General features: G+C 36.2%; 1 protein-coding gene across 3 annotated transcripts in view; it reads right to left on the bottom strand.

Moving 5' to 3' along the window:
- Positions 1-22,971, bottom strand: part of MON2 (MON2 regulator of endosome-to-Golgi trafficking) — an 81,697-nt gene that overhangs the window by 5,668 nt on the left and 53,058 nt on the right. Inside the window, exons 27-35 of one of the 3 annotated variants that reach the window (XM_076332032.1) lie at positions 18,828-18,971; positions 18,265-18,282; positions 17,870-17,998; positions 15,802-15,992; positions 7,236-7,296; positions 5,800-5,923; positions 4,763-4,970; positions 3,843-3,925; positions 1,806-1,948 (exon numbers count right to left, since the gene is read on the bottom strand). In XM_076332032.1, the coding sequence (XP_076188147.1) occupies positions 1,806-1,948; positions 3,843-3,925; positions 4,763-4,970; positions 5,800-5,923; positions 7,236-7,296; positions 15,802-15,992; positions 17,870-17,998; positions 18,265-18,282; positions 18,828-18,971 (1,101 nt within the window). Of the gene's footprint in view, positions 1-387; positions 1,949-3,842; positions 3,926-4,762; positions 4,971-5,799; positions 5,924-7,235; positions 7,297-15,801; positions 15,993-17,869; positions 17,999-18,264; positions 18,283-18,827; positions 18,972-22,971 lie in introns of those variants that run through there. The other 2 variants (XM_076332042.1, XM_076332052.1) reach the window with 2 other exon arrangements.

Below are 22,971 nucleotides of genomic sequence, written 5' to 3'. Positions count from 1 at the left end.
CAAGATCTTGAAGCCTCTTTAATATTTACTGTACTTTGAAACAGAAAGCTTTTAAAAAGGACCGTAAACTGGAGCCTTATGGGAGCGAGCTGTTCAAAGCTGGGCTTGTATAACATTATTCACGCAGGGTATTTCTAACCCTGACCAGTTCATCACACCTTCAACTTGAAGCTCCTACGACTTCTACATCTATTCATATGTACCAATCAATGTCCCTTTAGCCAGGAAAATGTAAAGCAAACAGATATAATACCATTTCTTATGCATGATAATCTCTTTTAATATCTACAAAAGACTTTAAGGAATAAAAACCTAAAGGTAAGCTCTGAAACTCTGAAATCCATAGAAAGGCACCTGTCTTTTTTTTTTTTTTTTTTTTTTTTTACATTTGGCCTTTGTGCTTTCACATCACAAGTTAAAATATGTGAATACAGGTGAAACATTATTGAAATCATAATCAATGATTTAATAATGAGTTTAAGTGCTAAGTCACAAACTTTAAAAACAATACTATTAAGTGTTTTGCTTCGATTGTGTATTATGTGAAAGTGAAACAAATTCACATTTACTTAATGACAAATTTTACTGCACTTCTAAATGAGTAACTATCTTCAAAAATACACTTCTCATGATTTTATATCAGACACAGTTTATAATTAAAAGATTAGAACAATTTGGGTTGAAAAGACATTACAAAACAAAGCACTTAAAATTATTGAACAAAATATTACAGCCAAGTATTTCAGATATTTGAAATCACCTTTCTTGGGTCATGAGTCAAAGACTGAGATACCTGCCAAGAAGGGTAAAAAAGGCTAACAACCCTCAAATATGTTTTGTTTGTTTGTTTGTTTGTTTTTTTAAAGCAAGGCTGCAACTACAAAAATGGATAGAGTTGAGTAGAACAAACATCTTGAAACAAATATATTATGCAGTGAGGTATGGTAGTGTTGAAGTGCTACAGCGGATTTCTGCATATTCAAACTTATTTCAGGTCAACTACTTTGAAGTTTGAGATCAGCAGACCACTGGCTGCTTGCTGCAATCTTTTGTCATATGACCCTTTCTTAGATGTCCAATGGCCACAGAGAAGATACATTCAATTAAGCAGAAACTAACAACATGATCAGATATGAATGAGCATATCTGGCAGTTTAGAAGGCAAACTGTAAGTAAAAATGCAAGCATACAACTTATTCGTAATAAATACATTTTCAAGCATTTAGCATTATCAATATTTTAAAAAGAATTTAAATAATAAATGCAACTATTTTATACAGAACTGTACCATTTATTATACACACAAGTATATCAGTTCCCTTTGTTTACAAAGGCTGGTTACAGGTATATGGAATGTTACAGTACCATCTTGCATAAAATTTTAGTACAATTCGTACTTCAAAAAAAGGGTGCAAAACACCAGCCTAATAAATCTGACTGAATTGAAATATTTTTAATTACATCATTAACACATACACAACAAGCTGTACATAAGCCCACTTTTCAATCACCACTTCAAGATACTGTAGCAAGTACATTAGATTATAAATGATTCCGACTATTCAGTTAAATTTATTAAAGGTCTGCACTGCTACTCACTCTGGAACCTTTGAGATATAGCCTGTATTCATGAATTACTGAGCTCTTGTTAGTACAGTTAAAAGGCAGTCAGCACTGGTTGCCAAAGTACTAGTCACAAGAGATTTCCTCAGAGAAACTTCACCTGGGAACAAACATTTTTGGATACTTTTTTCCTTCAAAAATAAAAAAGAAGTTTTATGGGGTCAAGACTCTCCGTTCTGTACCTTGGATGCTGGTGGATGCATGAAGTCCTTAAAGGGAACCAGTGCCTCTTTCAGAGCAGAGCACACTTCCGAGGATGAGCAGGTGATACATTCTACTAAAGTCGGGTACAAGGCAATAACTTGTGCCCATGTGTTAGCGTCAACTGCAATGAAGAAAAGAACAGACTGAATCACTTACTACTGTCCAAATTCTTACAGCAGATTTTTTTCAATACCTGTATAAATCAGGGCACATTCAGGTGCCTGAACACAGGTACTAGCACTACATAGACACTACGACATCTGTACAGGGCTCTCGGATACGATGTAGGATTTTTGCAGGAGAGCCATACTCTTTTTTGCAGCAGCAGCTGGAAGCCAGATGGGATATCCATAAAATGGTGCTACACACCTGTGTTTCTACATATGAGTCATTCACTGTGTTTTCTGGATAAAGAACTGACAAATTGAAGATACTACTTTTATTAAATCCGTAACAGACATACATTTTCTGCCTGCTTTTCTCAGCTATTGACAGAAAGTTGAATTGGATGCACATTTCACTTTTGGAAATTTGTCAGCAATGAGGCCTTCTGTTAATTTCAAATCATTCCAGATTACAAGACCTATAGAGAGCAGAGGGAGAAGCACTGGACCAAGACACAAAAATATCCGTGGTAAAGTTTGTTTGTCTGACAAGCAAGATTAAACATTGTAGCATGAATCTTACTTATTGTGTCACTTCGTTGCTTACCTCTGTTTTAGCTCTGTTTTCAAAAGGGAATAAACCCCTGATTTCAGACAACGTTAATAATTTTCTTAAAGAAATAAAATTATTAAAAGCTAGAAGAAGTGGGAGTAAAGCGATTCTCTAATTTGTCCAGTGGTTTTCTTCATAAGAAGGTACACAGGAGGTTGGGCAATCACTGCCATATATGGACCAGGTGAAGAATTTCTCTCATTGCAGGAAAAGGGATGTGGGGAACAGTCCAGCTGAGCTGGCTACTCTACCCCTCTTAAGAGAAAGGCCCACCAAAGTAGCACTTCAGTTGCCTTCAGGGCTCGCCAAAAGGCTTTATGTATCCTGGCATAGTTCTGCCCTTGGCCTTTTGCCATCAGCCTTGGAAACCACATTATCAGAAATCTGGCTGCTCACTGATGCTGCAAGTGAGGCACCGCCTCTTTCAGGAAACCCACCTGCCTGTGTCTTCCTGGAAAGGCTGGGTTGGTTGGTTGTTTCAGGATTGAAAAGGTTTTTTCTGTTCCTCATAATATCAAAAGCAGGGAGGTAGAGGGAAGTGTTGTATATGCAATTCTGTCAGAGTTGCAGAGTCCAATGCAGCTGGTTTAACTAAGACTCCTGACTAAGTTTTCTGGTGGGAACTCTCCATGCATACAGTATGTGCAGCTTGCAGGAGGAACAGGACGCATGGTTATAAATGAAGTTGAGGTCTTCCATTTAATTCAGCCCTTTAAATACATCTGTCAACCGTTTACTTGGGCATCAGTGAGCTAAGACATCTTTCTGAATACGGGGGGCAGGAGGTACTAGAGCAGAAAGGGAGGGAAAGCAAGGCCGCAAGTTTAAGTATCTAGCAGCCCGCCCATGCGTTTAACTTGTACCCCCCTTTAATTGCAGAGTGCGCCTATGTGAACGTGATCCATAGCAACCTATAAAGGTATCATGAGAAGAAAAAGGATCTAGGAAGACTACATGTATTTAAGCATTCTATTAACATTTTACGGAAGGTTTTTTGTTTGTTTGCTTGTTTTTAGAAGACACCAAGCTCTATCTAATAAAAGACACCATAAATTGAAGTTTTCTATTTTATTAAACGTATCTTAGGACCTTATACTTTTAGGTATACTGGAAAAACTTCGTGGGGGTTTTTTTCGGTCTGCCACCTACATATACACAGAATTACAAAATACTGTATCTTACAGATTACACTTTTCTTTCAAATTTGTGTGAAAATTAGTACAGGAAAGAATAAATATCTCTTTATGGCAGATACAATGTTATCTTGTTTAGAACCATGTTGTTTAACAATAACTTACCATTTTCAGGTTGAGTTTTTTTAAGTGAATCTATGAGAGTACTGACAGCTTTTAAAACAAATATGATTTCTGTTACTTGTTGCCTACAAAGGGAAAAATGCAAACAGTCAACTGCTCATTTTGGTCTCAAGAATATAAGTTTTCTTTGAAACTTACACAACATTAAAAAAAACACGTAATGGAAACAGCTGCAAGGAAGCCTACCAAAAAAAGGATATTTAGAGATTAAGGTTATCATTTGTCTCTAACTTTCCCACCATCATTGCTGCTGTCTCAGCTAGGATAGCTTTAAATTTGATACTGGAAACAGTAACAGCATACACATCTCAATCTGAAAATACTCATGTACATGATTAACTGTAACATGAAAATAATCAATTGCATCGTTCATGATCAAAACCTTCAAAACTTAAGTGAAATTTAAATGAGATCCCATTTTAAAGAATTTCCTGGTACTTTGGTCAATTTTTCTGTTTCAAGAACAATTACTTCAGTAATGATTCACAACTTTGCTGTTTCGATATTTTATCTTATTTTCGAGGAGACTCTCCACCTCTCAATTTAGAAACTATACATAGCTCTACTGGGAATAAAGGGAAATCAGATTTCAGAAATATTACATTACAGATATCAGAAACATTGTTTCAGTAACTGAAAATGTTAGTTACTAAGTCACATTCCTATTGTTTATGTAACAGCACTGAATACAACCATTATTATTTAAAGCTTTTTCAACAAAAAATTGGTATCAACATTTTCTTTGAAACTTTGTTTCTCTTCCCAACAAACATTTCCCGGGCTTTAAATTTCACCCACCCACACACAGTATTTTTTTTAATGATTGAGTGATATTTTGACTGCAACCTTCTTCTCATAAAGTACTGGTAATACCTTTCATTTCCTAAAGACAAGGCACATACCGTGGAAGAGGACATTTGCCACTCAATCTCTCATCTTCTATGTAGCGATGCAATACATCCTGTGACCTTTTCAAGAGCACAGCAAGTGCCATTCTAGAGATGTAGCCTTCCTGAGGAGTTGTGACTTTATTACTGAATGAAAACTGGAGCAGTGTTTCAAAACACACCTTAGAAAACTCCTCTCTCATTCGAATGTCTATTTCGGCTTCTGTCAAAAGTAAAATGTCCTATTTAATTGTGCAGCATGCATGCCAATGCACTAAATGTTGCATTTCAATCAGTTTATTATATTTTGCAAAAAGGTTATCACTCCTCTAGTATTAAAAAAGATTAACAGCGATATGAACAAATATTAAGAATACATTCTAAGAAAAGGTGACTGTACAATAATCACAGTAGTTCCAAAAATAAAAGATAAAATATGCAACACATTCAGTAATGTGTTACCTACTTGACATTGCTTTAATAATAAAATATATGAAATCAATTTAAAAAAAACAGCAACCCCAGTTCTACATCATAAGTACTAATGTTTGGTACTGTACAACCCAAATATTTTTCTCTGTAATGACTTATGTCCATTTTTTTCACCTTTCCCAAAAACTATAAATGTTTTTCTTAAAGGCAGAGAAGTTATCTGGTTAGGTACGCCATATAGTCATGCTAAGGTCATTTAGTTTTTGGGAACAGGATACTATGTCTGTCTTACAATTGTCTGAGATTATTGTTAGAACTATTTCAGCTGGCACAATGCAAAACAGACTATGTAGAAAGTATAAATATAAAGTAACACAAGTACAATATTATATATGATACTGACCAAGAAGTAAGGAAATAATTTTTTAAAAATTGCAAGGAATGCTTGGCAACTTCCGTGAAATAAAATACAGTTTATAAAAACAAGCTGGATATCAAACAGTCTATACTGACTACATGCCATGGAACTTCCAAGTCTTCTTCAGAATAAGTACTCTCAACATTTTCATTACTTTCTAGTAGATTTAAACACCGTATCTTTTGCCATTCGGGTACCATACCTGTAAAGGAGGACGACTGAGAATGTATTGAGCCTTTATTGAGCATAGTCATTATTTGACCAACAAATTCCTTAGGAATAAAATTAGCATATGGCAGTATCTCTGTGCTGATAAGCTGCACCACCTAAAATAAATATATTTATATTGGTTTTCTGAATATTAAAGATGTAATTCTAGTATAAAGAAGACAGAAACATTAAACAGAAGAGACATGCCTAATGAAACCTCATAAAATCTTCCAATGCTAGCTTTTAAAATTTGCAGATGTGTCCAAAAATTGTGGTCTTGTGTGTAACGTTAAACTTGAAATAATAAACTTTTTTTCCCCCCACTTTTGTCAGAGTTCCTGAAGCAGTTACCACTCAGATTTCCACTGACATTTGAAGTATATTCTTCAAATCAAATTTATGGTCTTGAAAAGAGAAGATATAACACTAGGAATCGTCCTCTCCCTCCACCCAATTCAATATCCTCACTGTGACATTAACACATATATCACATGCTTACCATGTGACATCTGCAAAGCAGAACAAGTGAGTTAATTATCTAAACAAGCTTAAGGCAATGCACATTAACTGAAATGCTTTCTATCTATGGTCTTGATGCTCCCATTCAGGAACAAAGTGGGTTTAGATCTCCATAAATTAAAGCATTAGATCTTAGTGTTCTGCTCACTGCAAGCAGAACCGCTCCGCTTTTCATCCAGAAATCTCTGTGTCCCAGCTGCCACTCTGGAGAGATGACAGGCGGTCAAACCCTCAGATATTGCCATGTCTTCTCTGCAACTCCTTTTCCTTTGTACCCCCAATCCCTGGTCTGCCACATCTCTTTGTCCTGGAGTGAAAAGGGACCAGTCCCTCTTCATTCCAAGTATCATCATCTCTTAATTTTCTTCGGCCTCATCCAAACAAACATGATCTCTTCTACAATTACAGCGGTCTCTGTACTGCACAAACAAGACATCATTTCTTCATTTATGCACAAGCTTTTCAGTATTGAGAACACATCTGGAGGGCAATAATGTCATTGCTGACTGAATGCCCCCCCTCAACCCAGAAAGCACTCACTTTAGGTTTAATTGTCAGCTTCCTCCATGGTTTACAATTACCTGTGTAATTGCTTGGCAATAACATAATAAGTAAGAACCAGATAATGGGTTAGAGGCAGAAACACATTCTGGTTTAGCCACTCTACACTGTTTTGAACTGGAGTGCATGAGAAGTAGTTTTTGGCATGCCGCTTCCTACGTTTTGCGTAACTGAAGCAGCCGAATTCTGAGCCTAGGAATTTCCTGTCTTGTTTTCAAACAGGAAAACAGTATCACAGAAAAAATAACGAGTGGGTAACTTTTCAAAAAATTATTTCAGAACCAAATGCAATCTGTGAACATCACTATCTCGTTATGTTCGACAGCATATTTGTTATAGTCTCCTTACCTCAACATCAATACTCTCATTCTTCTGAAATTCTTGAATTGAGAGATTATCAGGAGGTGTACTAAAAATAAACATACTACGTTATACTTTTAAATTCACAACATGTGTAAGGAGATGAGTATGGGAAAATGCATTACATTTGAAGTTACTACATGCATCAAGTTGGTACTATTGTATGGTAATGATTAACATTTTAGAATAAAATCTTATGAATAATGATGATAAAAATTATTCAAAGGAAGAAAGTAGTAAAACACTAAAATTGAAGAGTTACAACTAATGGATCTGATTAAGGACTTGCATCACCAACACCATTTTTCATATGCATCTCAAAGTAATCTCTCTTGTCTTATATGTGCAAAAGTCACAGTATCTGTTTAGATGAGTCTGTAAAGGTACCATCAGGGGATCATGCTTTATTACATTCTACATTTTCTCTCACTTTGCAAGATAAGAGACTTTTGATTTTCAGCAGTACATCTGTAAAAAAACCTTAATTTTACATTTTCTTCTGCATTAATGAAACACACTTTTCATTAATGGGACATTACTTCATCTTTTTCCTTGGTAACTGAAGTGATATATTTGTTCTCATTCTTAATGAATTTTATGAAGAAACAACCCATTTTACAAACAATAATTTTGAAGAAATTCTGAACTTTCTGCAGTTCTTCCATTGTATACAAAAATTTATTTACTGATGAAATGTCCAGAAGTGATTCAACCATGAAAACTACCCAATACTTTACAAGATCCTGCCTTACCTGCTTGTAAATTTGGAAATCTTGTATCATTTGATTGGAAATTTTATGCCAGCCATCAGTCATGTAGTTTTCTCTGGTGAAGTTTTATCTCATTTATTGAGTCCTTCCTTGTACTTACTGGACTACCCGTTCAGTGATTTCAAATTCCTTTCCTTTGCTGGATTATGCTTCTGCTCAGTTACTGGGCCAAGTTCCTCAGCAGGACAGAAAGAGTAAAGGCCTCCTACTTAGACAGCAATCAACTACTTGAGCTGATGTGCCTACATCAGTGTTTTAGTTTGGATCAGACATGGGCTTTTCAAGTTAAACTTCTAGACATCCCCATTTATAAACCTTGGTTCATGTCAGGTCTTAAGAGTGCATAGAATGGGATTCATTTTCGATTAGACTAAACCAAAAAATGTACTCCAAGCTCTCGTAGATGCTTGCATGACAGAAAGCCAGACTAGAGCTACTCTGAAATAAAACACCTAAAGTGAGCACTCTGCGGGTGATGGGTCCTCATCATGAACTGTTTTGCTTTACAGATCTGCTTCTACTGCACCTTGCAGGGAGCAGAAATCAAAGAAGGTACTTCACGCGATAGATAAAGTCTGAAATACCTTGCTTATAAACCCATAATCATAGGATTGCCAGATAAAATCTACACAGATTCAACATACAGTTAGCAAAATCATTAGAAGAAAAATCGATTATGAGCCAGTGACAACCTGTGGTAGAAGAACTTTCTGATCTACGTAAATTGGGAGGCTGAAGGAGCATATCATGAAAGTATCACTATGTGGTCACCTCGCACTCTTCCTTAGGTATCCCACTAATCCAACAGAAACAGCACATAGGTCTAGATACGTGTCTGTTCTGACCTAGTTACGCCGTTCTCGTTTTTCTGACATAGAGCAGAAGTTGGAATCCTCATGCCTATGTCTCTCTGAAATTTAAAGACAGTTGCAAAACCCACTGGATTGCGGGTTCAGTTTCACCGTAGTGTCTGATTTGCACTGAAGGTAACGTGTTACTAGAGCTAATGGAATAACCCGTAGCATTAACAACAAAAATCAGAGACAAGGCGCTATATAAGGTCAATATAATTTCATATATTAAATTCTCTCCTTTTCCCATAATTTTACTTTTTGTCTTTTTAAAATAACTATATAACATCTTCAAGCTGAGGAACAGTTTGGAAATTTGACCACTTGAAAGGAATGCTTAGAAATATTGGAATTAAGATTGCCTGTGGTACTTCAACTTGCTGCTATTGTATATGCTTGTGTGTTACGATGCATCTTAGAGGATGCTTTTTTTTTTTCTCTCCAGAGAAACCATCTGATTAAGTGCACAGGATGGTCACTACTGAGAAGGAAGGAAAATGATAGGGTCAATTTGCCACAACATTCCCTGCCTAATTTATGTGAGAATAGGCAGATGCAAGGAAAGGAGAGCTCTGGACTGAACAAAGAACCAAGCTGTTCTGTAAGCAGAGGAATCGGTGCAGTATTGTAGTGACAAGCAGACTGGCATCCTTTGGCTTATTTCCAAACTCCCTCCCCAGCCCCCAGCTTTTCCTCCACCCCATGTCCCTCCCCAGGAAACAACAGACATGTGGTGGGTAGTTCAGAGCTAAGCACGTGCTCACTGGCTAGGCAGCTGCCAAATATACGACTGTGGACCTGTGCCAGCCTTGTTCTCATAAGGGTACTCGTCTGGGCCTGTCTTCTCCATCCCACTGCCAATTTTAATGAAAGGTTTAAGAACTTTGGAGGCTTCTAAATCTCATTCAAAGCTGGTTAGTTTAGCTAACAGGTTTGTTTTTTTCCCCTCAGTGCCCCTATATGATGCTGACCAAGTCAAATAAGATTTTTCCAAGATAGGCTTTTTTCCCCCCATCTTCTGGGTGCTTAGTATGAGACACGTGAAGTTCAGTCTGCGCACCTACAGCTAATTTTCAGTTTTGACAATTATGACAGTATGTACCCATGTTCCTGCTTGAAAAATAAATATATCTCCCTTCCTCAAAGGGACTTTATGTAGATCTTCACCACTGCCTGTGAAACACTCAAGTGTTACATGTATGACTAGAAAAAACCCAAAGAAGAAAATATGAAGTACTGTATTTATTATTGGTTTGTGTGTTAGGCAGTCAGGAAGTTCGGAGTTATATATTGAAAACAAGGAATAAAATAAAATATTAAGTAGCTGTTCAGTCAGTACCTTTTGTAACATATAAAGAAGTTAACTATGCAAACCTTTAAATAGTAACGTAACCTATTATGACGCATATAAACACAGGTCATGTTGAAATACATGGAAAGCTTTCATTCTGACACTTCCTAATTTACAACTGACTGACTTTCTGAGCTGAGCTTTACTTTAAAAAGATGTTAAGACCTTTCTGTCCAGTCATCTATATCTGATCTGCCATATATACTACAGATTATGCTACATGCTTGTTCATGTAGCAAATTACTCCCAATTAAATAGATTTTTGTAAGGTGTCTATATGAAACATCTATCTAGGGGCCAAAAGCTTTGCTGGTCTGACGCAATACAGCCAAACTGTACCAGAAGGGTCAAGAGCCAGGGAAGATAAGAGGCAGTGCAATGCAGACTGTTCCTATGTGCAGGCTTTCCTAGGTACAGAGCTCCCAGCCGCTGCCCACTGTCTAGGGAGGGCTTTGGAGCATAACAACAAAGAGCTAACAGCCACCCAGAGTCCTGCCGTGCACAGCAGCACTCTACTCTGAAGCATCTTTTTGGAGAGTATTGATTTAATTCCCTCATGGGAGCACAGACTTCTGCTCTAGTAAATTATATATGTACACACACACGTTTGTTGAATTTTATTTTATATAATGGCTTGACATGTTTCCATGAAAGCCTCTGGGAAAGAAGAAAGTTATGAAATAATACAGACCAGGCTCTTACTAGAAGACAATTTTGTGTAGATTAAGTTACATGAAATGTATTAATTTTTAAATGTCATTTTGATTTATAATAAAAATCAAGATTACTGAGCCTCCTCAGCTGTAGCTTGCTTTAAAAAATAAAAGCAAAAAAAAAAGCTGCAGCTTATTGCTTGGAAGCTGTTAATTCTCTGTGACAGTAACATTTTCCTTTTTCATTTACCTGGGCTCTTTTGGCTATATTTGAAATTTCTTGATGTACAAAGCTGCAGAGACCATTTCTGCTGTGCTTTGTACTTTTTAAACATCAATGAGTATCTCCCCTCATTCAGCCCCATAGCTGACTTGAAAACCTGTTCCTGTCCAAAAGACAGAGGCAAGACCATGCAGAGGAGGTTCACCATTTTGAACACAGAGATTCACAGAGCTTTCATTTAAGGGTTCTAAACACAGTGACCTCTTGTCTAACCAATGCCAACTCATTTTCACTGGTGGAAGCAGTATTAGGCTATCTACACGTGATTTCTAGGACCACAGTGATTAGAATTATGAGTTAGATTAGAAAAATGTTTAAAATGTTGATTAAAAATGTAGAATATCAGTGAAATAGAAAGAGTTTTATCTTTCTACTCTAGCCTAGCCAGGTAGAGACTTGGAGAATGTGCATACAAAAATGAGACAATATGCACTGGAATATTTTAATGAACAAAGCTAAAGGGAAAAACTAGCCAAATCTGTTATGCAGTGTTGTTAGGAGTACTGACTGCAATAACACATTACCAAGTTTTACCGAGATGCAGATATTTCATATTTAGAACCATCCCAACAGTGCTAAGTCAGCTTTGAAGAATAAGGGTTTGAAGAGAGATACAAAAGGAGGACATTTACCTAGCTTTGCATGAAGCTGGACAGATAATAGCATGGAACATGTAGAACATTAAGTAGTGGAAAGTGTGGAGTATGAAAAGGTATACAGGAGCGAAGAAAAGTAAGTTTCTTTGTGACAAAACATTTTGGTTTCCTTGAAGCAGAGCGCATAGAAAAAATTACAGAATGCCAGCATAAGAAAGTGAATTTTCAGTTCTAACTGTATTCAGGTCTAACTGAATAGATCTAACTGTGTTACTCTCACAAGGGGTGACATGTTAGATAATGGTAAAAATCCAGATAATGCAGTAATGCTGTTACTCTGTCTCACTGATAGCCTCCTGGGGTCTCTCTGAATTGCATTGTCCAAATTCTTTGTGCTCCAGACCCTTTTCAATCCATGCTGGTCTTCAGCAGTGCAGCTGATTTGTACACTTCTGCACCCGACTTAATAAACTGCCTGTCCTGCATGGCATAGTTGCAAGTTAGAAAGCCACCAGGGATGACTGACTTACAGTCGCAGTAAGCCACAGTTATGGTCAGCAGGGTCACTAAAACCAAATCAAGTTTACAAGTCACTAATCTAACTAAGAGCACACGGTGCTCTCATCTTCTCATCTGTGGCTTAGTTAATTGATTTTGGTGATACAGACCAAAATCCAAGTACTACCAGAAGTTTTAAAAAACATAACTCATTGTTAATATAAATAAATCAGGGAATACACTGAAAACCACCTTTTTTTACCACCTAGCTGGCCTAAAATAAAGGACCGATATGGACAGCTGGAAAGTACATCCCCGTTGCCTTCTCCTACAATCTGAAGGTTGACATGTACCTCAACTCAGCGATAAATTTTAGCTGTTACTTTCAAAACAGTGACTAGATTCTCCCAAACTACTCTGGAATAAGACACCACTATGATTAACATGTATTTTCTATTAGAACTATAACAAAGAAAAAGAATTGAAAGAACACGGTAAATTTGAAAATTCTGAATTCAATTTACTTAGAAAAGGAACAATTACAATGTAAGAGACTGACTATACTGCAATTACAATCCACAAAAAGACACAATTTAGATAGTTCTAACACAAAAGGGACAGGTTGCCCTATTTGCCAAGGCTAGTTTCACAGCATTTTGCGCAGAAGTGCCAAAGGACTTAACCAAAGGAAATCAGAAGAGAATTACCTCAATGTGGGGAACTTCCACAGCTATCTCTAGAGCCCTCCTTGCATCACAGAGAGAGAGGCACGCTTCAGGAGCATTGTGGGGAGGAGGAAGAGGAAGAGGATGAAGAAAAGGAAAAATGACTGCTATTACTAATTGTCCTGACTACTGGCATAAGGCAGATGTACTCCCTTCTTAGCTTTAACTTTTTTTAGGACCACAAGGCTCAGGCTGATAGAGGGAACAGAAAGACTATCTATCCTAAAGCTACTAAGGGATAAGGCTGTAACTGTACGTAGGAGAACCATGCACTTGGGAAGACAAACTGCTATTTAGAAAAAGATGGACATTAGGGGGGCAAAAGAAACCCAAACCAGGCGCTCAGTAGCCATACAACGTACAACTATATAAGCAAAAATCATCTACTCACAGCAAGCTGGGAAAGAGTAATGATAATGGCCATTAATTACAGGCCAAATTACCCTGCTTATCTATAAACCACCAGCCTATTTTTAGTATTTTAAATTCTTTTGAACCTTAAAGCTTCTAAGTGAGAGAACAGAAAAGTTTCATACAACGTTTCTGAGAACATCTTTAATTCTGATGAAAATGCTGATCCCTAAAACACGTTTTGTATGTAAAATTATAGAATACACTTTGGTCTCTAAAGAGGCAAAACCAGACTTAGGTGAAGACAGACAAGTTTTAGGGCATCATAAATATTCACAGAAGTACTATTTTTCCTTTACCTCCAGAGACAATTCACCCATGTATGACAGCTGGCAAAAGCTATTAGAATTAATGCCAACAGTGACTGTTTCTGGCAAGCAACATGTTAAGATGGAATTTCTATGGTTGGAACAACTTTCAAGAAAAGTATAAATCACTCGCTGTAAATTAAGAAAAACAGACAACATATTTGGCCAAAAAGGTCATGCAGATGATAGTGGATTATCTTGAATTACACTGAAGATCTGTGATAATCTTACTTCCCTGGATTTATGAATGATTAATACCCAAAAACTGTAGCAGTGCCAGGCTGGGTCAGCTAAAAACATGCAAAATGGCTATGTTTCATCTGTTTGCAGATGTTTAGGAATAATTCATTTACAGCAAATAGTAGTACGTATTCCCAGAGTAACTTCTAAGTGAACATACATTCTTCTACGATAACCTGAAAAACCTTCATTTTAATTTTCTAAACCCAACAATTATATTGATTATGGGCTGTTGGCTGATCTGGACTGCTTGTCTCAGAACGCAAACAGGACTACTAATCGCAGCTGAAAACAAAACCAAACAAGATACTGCAAAGATTATTTTAAATTAAAGAAACAGTGAAGCATCAAAACAAAAACTTGGATGATTAAAGTGTCTGTTATGTAGTCTTGATGAGCTTTTTTATTTTAAGGTCCTCCTATTTAATAACATTTCTTTGAAGTAAATGCAAAAACAAAGGAAAGGTTTTTCATTCAATTGTCATGTAACCCAATTGATGAAATTCCAAAACTATTCATGATTACAAACATTTTCACTAACGGATGTGTCTCTAAAATTAAGTTTCATTGGTATTTATTTTTTGTCTGTTTTGGGCAGGCTGCTATTTATTCATCATTAGTAAATACAGCTGTGTTTGGTTGCTGATTTTTGTGTGTTTGAAAACCATACGCACACAAATACACAGCATATTAGCGTTAGGTACAGAACCACCCTACCGTTTTCTATTAAAAGAGTAATTTGTTACTGAAATCAGCATACACACAGAAAATCAGGGAATTAAATTTTTGATATTCCACATTGTCCTTTAATCTGAGATGCTATTAGATATACTTAAACTACTCCTAAAAGATGCTTACACACAGATGTTCACAGAAGGTGGAAATTCCATATCGCTCCTAAGCAATCTTCTACAATACCTAACCTTCCTTATAGTAAAAGGTTTCCTTAAATGTCTAACCTAGATAATCTTTGCTGTACTGAAATCCATTTTTACCCATTCTCAAGGGACAATAAAAATTCTTCTCTGGAGCAATCTTTTACCATATTCTGAAGACTTATCACATCTTCCTAATGATACATTATTTTGGTTGAACAAACTAATAGATCAGATTGTCTATGATTGTTGTTATTATTTTTCACTTCTGGACTTTCTCAACATGCCCACATCTACAGTGTTCCATTCCTGAGAGATTATGCATGTACTTACACATCTACCTGTCTGTCTAGTTATAAATCTGACTATTTAGCTACACTTTTCACAAAGTATTATAAATAAAGCGTGGTTAATTATTAAGGTGCAGTCAATTTATCTTGGTTAGAAACAAATGCAAGATAACTATGGGTTTCTAAGTGAACAGCAAGGTAAGAATTAATTTTCCAAAATTCATAGTAAGTGGAATATTTCAAGATGAAACTCAAGAGAAATACATATAGTTAATGGTGTTCACCTTAACTAAAAAAAAATTACTGTTGCAATTCTGTTCAAAGTGAAAAAAGGAATAAATTGAGTACATATCAGTAACTCTCTATCAAACCTACAGTAAACGTCCTTGGGAGTCCATACAGAGTTCCTTGTCCTGGTCAGAAAGGCTGTGCCTTGTATTCAGAGGTCAGTTGAGCTCTTTCTTGCTCTGACACTTCACTTTTTGAATGAAGTTTTTCCTACTACTTTCTAGAAGTATACTTTTTTGAAGTAGACAGACTGGTTACCCCTTTTCCCTCATTCATTGAAATAATTTTCAGGTATCAAATATCTCTAAAGATAACGCTATTTTTACTGAACTTTGCTGACACATTTACTGAAAAATTACTTACAAATATTTTCCAGTTAAAAAAAAAAAAAAAAAAAAAAGGAAATTGTGTTTACCTTTTGGTGAATAAAAAGTCTTCAAAAGTATTTGCTAGCTCTGGCCACATACTGTCAAATTTTCCAGAAGATGCATGCTGCCTTGCAACAGGTAGTCCGATAGAGAGAACTTTGAGAAGAGAGGAAACAGCTAGCTTCCATGTGCTTTCAGAAGGACAGGAATATTTCAGACTAAGAGGTATTCTTAGTGTCTGCAAAATGAAAGTTAACACAAAATTTATAGCTGCTCAGACAAATCTAAAAATACGACTGGTTTCTGCAGATCTTGGCAGACACTGTCATAGGTAATAGTACACATCCCTAACCTTTTCTGCTGGTGTATGAGATGCTCTTTTAAAAATATAATTATAAAGTTGATTTACCATATACCAGCTGGCTAAAGCACAGGTCTGTTGCCAAGTGCAAGGTTAGAAGTCAGAGTTGATCCATTACCAATTACACTATGAAATTACATACTAATTTTTTCTGTATTGCCATCCACCATTTCTGCTAAGCCTGACAAATGGGCTTTCCTAACATCTAACAGATTGCAGGCAGTTCATGATCAAGAGTGTATTCTGGAGAGTTTAGTCCCATTCCTAGAAAGCTATCCCAAATGCTTCCACAGTAAAGAAAAGTCTCATTAAATTTAAACTTTTCCTAATATGCAAAAGTCGAACTGTATACAAAACCACTGCAAGATACCTGGTCATTGCTGACTGTTAAACCACATGAAGTTTAAAAGCAAAGAGAGTTAGTGAAATTCTAAGATAAAGGCTGCAATACAACTCAAATGTATAGCAGATGAAAACACAGCAAATTTAAGTCTTTTAGATAGAAAGACAGCTTCAGTATCTATAAGAGATAGTCATTAATGAGTTTAAAAACATTAAGCATATGTACTATTTACACTATATGTATTCCTTTTAGCATTGTTAGTCAAACTAACTAGAACCTGATACCAAATTATCTTGGAAAACTAATTATTTAATTTACATTTCAAATACATAATGACTAAATTCGGGTATTGCACATATGCCCCCAATGCTTTTAGTGAAGTCTCTGATTTGAAGAAAGCAAAGGGGAAGGAGGAGAGACTTACTCTTGCTCTCAAGACTGAGTCAATTGCAATTAACTGTTGCCAAAGATTATGAGAGCTAGGATCTAACCCTAGAGATAAACAGAATATTTTCTTCTGCTGCTGTTGTTCATAGGCATCAAATTTAATTTCAATATCAACATCGACTTGAGACATGAAAAATAATTTTAAAACCATTTTCATCTACTGCAATAGATCACATTATTATCAACTGTGAACGTTAAAGAAAAGTGGTGTTTATATCAGTTTCACCTATCCCATTAAAACAGAAGTGGAAAACAACTGCATTAACTTTGAAATACAAGTATTTAATTCATAACAGACTCCAAATAATACCACATAACTATTTTAAACACATTCAGGTTTCTAAATTTCTATACAGCAACAACCTGATGTCAGCCAAGTCATTACAAACAAACCTAGGTTGCATAGTTTTTTTTCCCCCCAGACATTTACTACTGCTTCTATTATTAACCAAAATTATTTGCTAAAATGGAAACAAGGCTAAAAAAAGTTAAGAGTTTGGCAATTTCACCTTAAAGGCACATTTGTGCACCCGTAACATTTCATAGCTACATCAATGACACACAAAGTCATTAAAAGCAAATCAAAAGTAATAGCTAGAGCGTACATCCCCAAAGTATATATGCCAGTCTACAGAAACTGGTCTTTGGCCTTCAATGCCATATTTATTAAGAGGCTTGCTTATCAGATTCAGGTGCATAATTCTTTCAAAGATTAATTTTTATCTTAACATTGAAATACTGATGCTGACATTATCCAGCTAAAGAACAATACATATAGCCTAATCAATAGCCTTGCAGCTTCAAAAGAAATTACTACCTGCTGCTCATCTTCATAAAATATCAATTTGCTTACTAAAGCTTTAAGCTTCCCAGAAAGCATTTATCAACACTAGCTCAAAATAAAACTCATGATTTTCAATATAAAGCTCATTGAATTCAGAGCATATGCAGGACAAACTTTTACCTTAATAATGTTCTGAAGAACTTTCTCCGTTACCACAGCTTTATGGCAAGCTGTCTTTTGGTATAAGTCCACAACAACTTCCAGTGATCTCTCAGCAAATGGTACGTAATTCAATGCTACCCATTCCGCCTAGGAAAAGAAATTAGTGAATTACTGAACTATGCGTGAAAACATATTAATTAAGGAACAGAAAATGTATGTTTTGCATTGAACTCTCAGTTTAATGCATGCAAGGTTTGCTAAGAATATGGTCCAAGCAACAAAACTGCAAATACAACGTAGTCTGATTATGAAAATGTACTCTACATTGAAGTAAAGTACATTTAAGTAGGAGAAATGTTGCAGTCTAGGCAAGACAACTACATTAGGACAATCTTTAAGGAAATTTAACTCACCGGTGCAAATAGTTGTATCTAGTGTGATTCCATTGTGTTGCAGGACAAATAGAATAAGAAGAATTAATACATACATAATAGTTACCTCTTCGATTACAGTGAATCAGATGCTCATGCTTAGTGAACAGCAGAGTACACAGATAAAAAGAATTATTGAGTATGTCCCATTTCTCTACAGCACGTGCAATTCAAAAATTTGCAGCTTGAGGGAATTTTCTCCATTCGAAGTTATTGTGTCTTTCTATTAAATTTGGTATCACATGTAAGACAAGTTATTTTAGATTAATTCACTGGACAAATTCAGACACATTCATTATGTCTGATGTCCAGGCAAGACCTTTTCTACACGGAGGAATACAAAGTGTAAAAGCAAAGAAGAATTCAAAGGGAGCAAACGAAGATAACAAATGCATGTAAAAAAATACTAATAAACTAACTTATTTCTCAACATGCACAGTGAAGTTTTTACAGATGGAATAAATGCATCTTGCTAAACAACCTGTATCTGAAGCTGAATTGGGTTTACCAGCCAAGTGAAACAACTGAGATTTCTAATTAATTACCTGATTATACTTTGCATTTGCAATGTGCTTTGTTTCCAGCTGTCCATACTGTGGAGGCTTGCAGGAAAATTCTACAAAGGCCAACAGCTGGTCGAAGATGGCAGGATACATTATCTGCATACTTTCTGAGCCCACACATATAGCCTATACCAAAAGAAAATACAAAAGCTTAATACATATCTTGAGCTTCTGCATTCAAAAATCTGCATCAGTACAAGGAGCTCCTGAAGAAAAATTCTCACATAAGACTATGCAAGAGTCATGCTGTATAAAAGACAGTGTATAGTTCCAACAGTTTAAGGAAAGTAAGTTTTGTTATTTTATTAAAGTAAATTAAGTGGCAAGATACCTGGGCATATATAGTTTAGTAAATACAGCTATCTCATCTCATCCAATAAAAGATATCTTTTCTTTACAAACTCTGCTTTGTAAAGCAGAGTCTTGTCTGGTGATCTCAGCAACATCTTCTTTAAGTTCTACTTCAAGGAACATTTAAATCTCAGAAGTAATTCATACAAGATTTTTGTAAGTATTTAAAATTATGTCTTACAGAAAGCAACATAAATAAAATGAGAATGATATGACTTTGGTATAACTGAAACTCATAATCTTGCTTTAAAATGGAAAACATTTCAGGAAGGGTGTACTTAGACGATGTCAATGAAATATCATGTTGTCATAGGCTAATGATTTCCTGTTGCAATATAAATCCCAAGGCAATCTTAGGGCATTTATTTTCAAAGCCAGATACAATGGTTCTATGAAGTTACTCCAATTATTTTCTGTCATTTTAAATGTCTTGCTTTTCCTCCCAAAAGTCTCTCCTCTCAAAGCTTCAAGAAACAGTCTATTTATTGCTCCACAAAAAGACCTTGTGCTTGTACTGTCATTTTTCTCTGGGGAGGAATCAAACCCCCTTTTCATTAACCACAGATCATCCATGATGAGTTGTGGCTGAACTCACTCAAGGTGCCAACAGCTCCGAAGCTGCTTGAGTGCAGCCTCCATGCAGGTGCTGTTTCATGAGCTGTCGCAGTCGATGGGCTAGCAAATATCCTGAGTCCCCAGCCATAAGAGGGAGCAAGCCAACAGGGGCTACAGGCACTGTTATCACTAGATCACCCTAAGACCTAGCTGCACCTTCAGGCAATCTACAACCTGCAGCAGAGCACTCCATGAATCATCAATGGCCTTTCCCTTTTCCTCAGCTTCCTGCAATTCAAAATGCATGTCTAATGCTCTAAAAGCTTAATCAATATTATGAATATAGTGCAGCACTCCTTCTAAAAAGCCATACTCCTTTTCTGGTGCTCAAGTTCAAGACTGTAGTGAACTCTGAAAAAGATGCTTTGATGCTAGATACTCACCTGTGTGGCAGAAGAGTAAAAGGTTAATTGCTGATCTAAAAGTATTCAACACCATGTAAAACAATTTCAGCTGATATGCTGCCGCACTAAAGTCACTGCACTAAATTTTAACAGGTTAATGCAAGATTACATACCTATTAGAAAAGGTATAAAAAAATGATTTTATGTACCAACACATGGATTAGAAAGGGAAAGACAGCATCCACAAACCCCTGGATAACTTTTGGATAGATGCAACTTACTTGCACAGATGCAACTTACATTACCCACAGAAGATTATCTTAATATCTGTAAAGGCAAAACTTCAAAATATGTTTGCCATTCACTCCACATTGTTAGATTTTTATTATTATTCATTTCAGTATCAGTGGAAAATAATTTCAGACGCTACTTTTTCTGTAGTGGTGAACAAAAGCAATAACTACTTCCTATTTGAAGTTTGTGCATGAGTAGCTTCTTATTCATATTTTATGAAACTCTTGTAAAATTTTTATTTTACAAATAGAAGCGTTTTCTATTCAGTCTACTGGGGTATTTTCAACTCTAAAAATTATACATATAATATTAAAAAAAAAAGGAGGATTCAGTCACTTCGTTTTGCAAATTTATCTAACTAGAATTGCTTTTCAAAGAGGTTTATGCTTCTGACTGACACCAGGTAATTTTTATCTAAGCATATGAAAAACTCAAAAATAGCCTAGCAAAGTGTGTGACAAAGGATGTTGAAAGTATCTTTAAGAGCTGCTTATAAAACAGAGTAGTATTTACTGCATTAAGTGCACTTATTTACATACTTAAGAGGCATATATAAATCAAAAAGTAAGGGTCAGGCAACAACAAAACACAAACAAACCGTAAAATAAAATACTCTGCAGATCGTTGTTTGTTATAAAAATTGACACAGTACTTTAGTTTCAAAAATTTCTGCTTTAAAGCATTCTGGTACTAACCTTCACGTTTTTTAATAGTTCAGATTTATCTAACAACTCCTCGTGCAACTATTGTCATGGACTACTGGTTTTTTACAGCTCTCCATAGCTAATTCTCTACCATCTCTACCAGTGTATGTAAATATAGTCTTGAATTTACCACACTCATAGGTCAAGAGATTTGCATCCATACTGCCTGCAGAGGCAGAATTCAAATGTATCTGATCCCCACGTATGTATCTGTGTTCCTCTGTCTGATGAGCCAGCTGGCTCGCTGTAGAGTTGACCCAGAGTCAATGTAGGGAAGCAGTGAAAATAATCAGAGAATTTGGGCTTGAGTACAAACTTTAGCTGAGCTACAGTGATGAAGCAGGCACTTATACTACAGCAGCGAAAGACTAGAAAACAAATTCTAATGAGGAATAAAAAGAAAACTAAGAACAAAATGAAGGGTGTAAAATGGGCTCAACACACAGAAGTCTGAAAGGAGAACCAAGGTTCCCTTCCAGTCCTATGTTCTTGAGTTGCAATGTCCTTTGCTAGTGCAATCACATCATAAAATCTCTTTATTAAACCAGTCAGGGGCTCAGTCTTAAAAATGTCAGGGTTTTTTCATTCTATTCCAATTACAAGGTTGTTCCAGAACTGCTTAGAAAATCAGAACGGACCCAAATCTTCCTGTATCAGCAAAGAACTTAATCCGATCCCGCAAAGAAAACATGTAAGAAACATTTTGTTTAAAAGAAGGCAGAAAGTATTTACATACTCTTCTTTAACTGTTCCACTAGCTTCTGTGTGTACTCCTGAGAGTATTAATTCATTTCAACAGAGGAAGAAGATACTGTGGCCTCCAGAAAAAACATCTGACGGATGGCCTTTGCTCCACATCAGCACTGGCTGCCTGCCTTATCATGTGAATTGTACTGTGTTATATAGCCAAGAGGAGCAATCATGCCACTTCACAGAACTTACTATGTCCAAATATACTTTAACTTATTTTTTTAGTGACTTCAGTGCTGTTATGTTAGTAATATAACTATAGATGGGGTGGGAGGTACTGTATAAATTGAGGTACCTAAGACTTCCTATGTAAGTCTGTATTTGCAAAGGCTTGTAACTGCCATGCTAACTGTTTCGACTGGGAGAGGGGAAGGGGGACGTCTCTTTCTCATGGGGAGTTACTGCTTTTGTTACTGTTTTAGAAAACATCAGCGAAAACAGTTTAACATTTTGACAAGAACAAGACTATAAAAAAATGTGCAGTTTTGCCTCATATTAAAAACTCCGGTAACCCCTTCTTTGAAAAGCGCTAACGGGAGCTTTTGGGAGCTAATAACATCTGGATAAGGAGACCGGCAAAGAAACAGAAAAATCTGAGAGATGAATATATGGAGTGATTAAGTGGGGAAAACAGGACTTGGGCAGGGCTGAGCTGCTGGAAAGGGAAGTGTACAAAAGGGTCAAGCCTGACTGGAAAAGGATGAAAATTTAGTGGATATGATTGGTGTTAAAACTTCACGTTATTTATATCCCCACATACAAACCTGAGATTTAATACCAACTTCTAATCTTACATCCCTGTTCTCAAAATATGTTCATGCATATTTGTTAAACTCATAAACTAAAGGAATGACTGCAAGATAATGATTCTGCCTTGCTTGTGGGGTTTAAATAAGTATGACATAAGTCAACCCACACTAAGCAAAAAGAAAACAAGATGCTGAATTGCTGATCATTAAGTAGGCACCATGTGTTCTATGAGCTAAATGAGGCAGGACCCTGCCTGAGAGGGGGAAGGTACAACCACATAGTTAAGCAAAGTAGTCATAACATGAAAGCCCAAAGGGA

The sequence above is a fragment of the Aptenodytes patagonicus genome, chromosome 1, assembly GCF_965638725.1.
Source record: "Aptenodytes patagonicus chromosome 1, bAptPat1.pri.cur, whole genome shotgun sequence".
NCBI classification, from domain to species: domain Eukaryota; kingdom Metazoa; phylum Chordata; class Aves; order Sphenisciformes; family Spheniscidae; genus Aptenodytes; species Aptenodytes patagonicus.
Note: the sequence above shows the minus strand (reverse complement) of the source record. Positions and strands in the feature narration are given on the sequence as shown.